Source organism: Drosophila ficusphila, unplaced genomic scaffold, assembly GCF_018152265.1.
Source record: "Drosophila ficusphila isolate 14025-0441.05 unplaced genomic scaffold, ASM1815226v1 contig_414, whole genome shotgun sequence".
NCBI classification, from domain to species: domain Eukaryota; kingdom Metazoa; phylum Arthropoda; class Insecta; order Diptera; family Drosophilidae; genus Drosophila; species Drosophila ficusphila.
Window position 1 is genome coordinate 23,465,909 of NW_025064328.1, and position 2,840 is coordinate 23,468,748.

The window sequence follows — 2,840 nt, forward strand, 5'->3', positions numbered from 1 at the left end:
AAAGGTTGCGAAATGACTCAGAGTGATTTAATAGTTCTAAGTTCATATCCAGAAAAGCTATGGCTAGTTGTTTTTTTTTGCTATTTTTACAAATAAATAAATAGAAATCCAGCTTTCCGACACTTTTTTTATTAATGTTTAGGCCCCAAGGTATCCCTTAAAAAAAATTCCTAGCCCATTTTTAGCAAAAGACGCTAAAGCGCAACTTTACCGAAATCAAACTAAAAGAAAAAGCGTATTGTCGTTCCTAATTGATATATAACATATACATTTTTATTTGTTGTGGACCCAATAGATTAGGTTAAAAAGAAAAACAAGACAGCGGAAATAACAAAATCAGATTAAATTAATATGGACAATAATTACTTTAAAGTAAGGTTTCGGCAGTTGTTAAAATCCTATAGTTTGTCCGAATAATCGCAAGCTTTTTGATTTTTGTCCGCAATTCGGGAGCCAAATTGAATAGCTCTTTTTTTTAGCAATACAACATTTTGAAGTCCCATTTGATGACCATAAAGTCTTAGCAGAAGTTTATCACCAACACCTTCAGGTAAAGTGAAACAACATTTTTGGTAAGCTCCTAAAGACCTTAAAAACTTAACAAGTTTCTCCTCGATAAAAGGCGCTCTAGCCGTTTTACCATTATCCGCTATAACCCTGTCATCTCTTCCCAAATTTCGAGCCGGCATTCGTTGCCAGTCTAATTCAAGTTCCCTTTGCACGGCATTTTGGCGCTCCAACTCGCTGCCTTGGAATTGCCTAAATATGTTTCGGTGTCGAGTATACCCTCCAAAAAGTTCATCCGCCCCACTACCAACAAGGGCAACTCTGGCAGTTGAGCTGCTACAATGAGAAGCAAACCAGAAAGCGCATCCAAGACTCTCATCTAAAACAGTTTTAAGCGGATATATGAGATGCCTGATACGAGTTGTAAGATGTTCCTGCAATTCATGACGGGTTACATTGACTTCCAGGAGATTCCAGCGCCGCTCGGGACAAAGCTGCTTTAATTCATTATAAGACAACTTTGAAGTTTTTCTATCCGGCACATCCCAAAGCCTTTCGGATACATTTTGACCTTCAACTCTTTCAAAAGCTACATTTATAAGCTCAATAGGATCATTTTTTGGTGCAAACTTGTCGGCTAGCAACGCCAAAATGGTACAGTCAATACCGCCTGAAAATAAAACACACAACTTGGCATGTTTACAAACGGTAATAGGATTACAATTCGTAAGGCAACCTTTGCAAAATGGGATAGTCTTTTGAACGCGATGTTTCACTGATTTGCATAGCAATTCATGAAGAGTTGTAAGTGATTCCTTGATTTGAGGCTGACTTATTAATGTTTTATAAAGATCCACGTGGTTGCCGGTATAGGAATACTTATAGAAGTCGTAATCAAATCGAAGACTACTTTTTAAAGTCCAATCTGGAGATATTGGTATGTTTACTGTAGTTTTCCAGCCAACTGCAAAATCGAGACTGCCTAACAACTTTGTAGTATACTCGTTTAAAGGCTGCCACGGATACAACACACACGAAGTTAGATCAGTTACTTTTACTCGGTAAAGGCCCAATGGGGGTAATTCCAATGATATTTTTTCATTCTGAGTAGAGCGCGACGCGCTTAATAAATGTATTCCTTCCGAAAATCGTTCAATAACTAGCGAGTTTCTTCCCAGGGAGTCGCGAGAAAAGTAAAGCGTTTGCTCTTTTGTGTCATACATTATTAAGCAATACGGTCCTTCCAATTTCTTCAGAAGCATCAGAACTTTTTGCTCATCATTAAGACATTCCGAAAAGTTTTTCGCTATCCAAGTCGTGTCCGAGATAGACTCATCTTTGGGTAAATTGTAAATATCTCCATTAAAAAGATATATAAAATCGTCCACCACAACTGGTTGTTTTTGAACATTTTCACCTTGTTGCCATAATACGCTGCCTGCAAAAATTATTTTTCCGTCTTCAAGCTCTACCAACAACTCATTTTCCACATCTGGGCCGCGATTTCTTAATATCCCTCTTAGTTCATTTGAAATAGAATGCAAACAAAATGTTGAACTTTGTACAATAGAGCAATATATCCCACACATCTTACAATACATTAGTGATGATAAAAACTAGGGTTGTGGAAAATATATCAAATGATCAATATATCGATATTTTTTGACAAAAATAAATATTTATATCATGATATTTTCCACCTGATATATCAAATATCGCTGATTTTTTTTTTTTTATATATATTTTTGATATTTCCTAATGGGTCACTCTGATGTGATTACCCGAAAGCCAAGGAGATAAGCGCGCCAAAAATCTATTTTTCTGTGGACTTGTGTGCATTTCTGTGAAAGGTAGGGTTTGTACACGAATTCCGTGTAATTGATTTGATTTGCTCTCGATTTTTTTTTCCCATTTCGCTCATTTCATGTTAATGATTTTGATTTTAATTTTCAATAAATTACTTGTAATAGGAAAAAGGCAAAGTAAAATCAGGATAATATATACATACATATGTGTATGTACAGTGGCGAGCAAAAGTGAGTGCATGTTCGCAAAACTGACTTTCGTCGTCAATAAAAACGGAACGGTACGAGATAATTTAACAAAGTAAATTTTTTTATGTTTACTATTTTATTTATAACAAATGCGAAAAAGAATCAATATCATATAAGGTAAATTCTAAAAGTTAGAAAGAAAAAACCAAAAAAACACGCATAGACTCACTTTTGCACGTTTGAACCAAATTATTTAAATATATCCATTTTAATATTTGGTCCGCAAACCCTTATTAGCCATAATTTTATTAATGCATTTTGGCATTCCCTCTACCAAAT

The 2,840-nt window shown here is 35.2% G+C and overlaps 1 protein-coding gene across 1 annotated transcript; it reads right to left on the reverse strand.

The window, feature by feature from the left end:
- Positions 1–238: 238 nt before the first annotated feature.
- LOC108095714 (asparagine synthetase domain-containing protein CG17486) lies at positions 239–2,106 on the reverse strand. The gene has a single exon (XM_017196889.1). The coding sequence runs from the start codon at positions 2,094–2,096 to the stop codon at positions 399–401; it is 1,698 nt and encodes a 565-aa protein (XP_017052378.1). The 5' UTR covers positions 2,097–2,106; the 3' UTR covers positions 239–398.
- Positions 2,107–2,840: the final 734 nt, after the last annotated feature.

Bases quoted from the DNA above. Each gene is read 5' to 3' on its own strand.
- LOC108095714 (XM_017196889.1), bottom strand. From the start codon at position 2,096: ATGTGTGGGATATATTGCTCTATTGTACAAAGTTCAACATTTTGTTTG.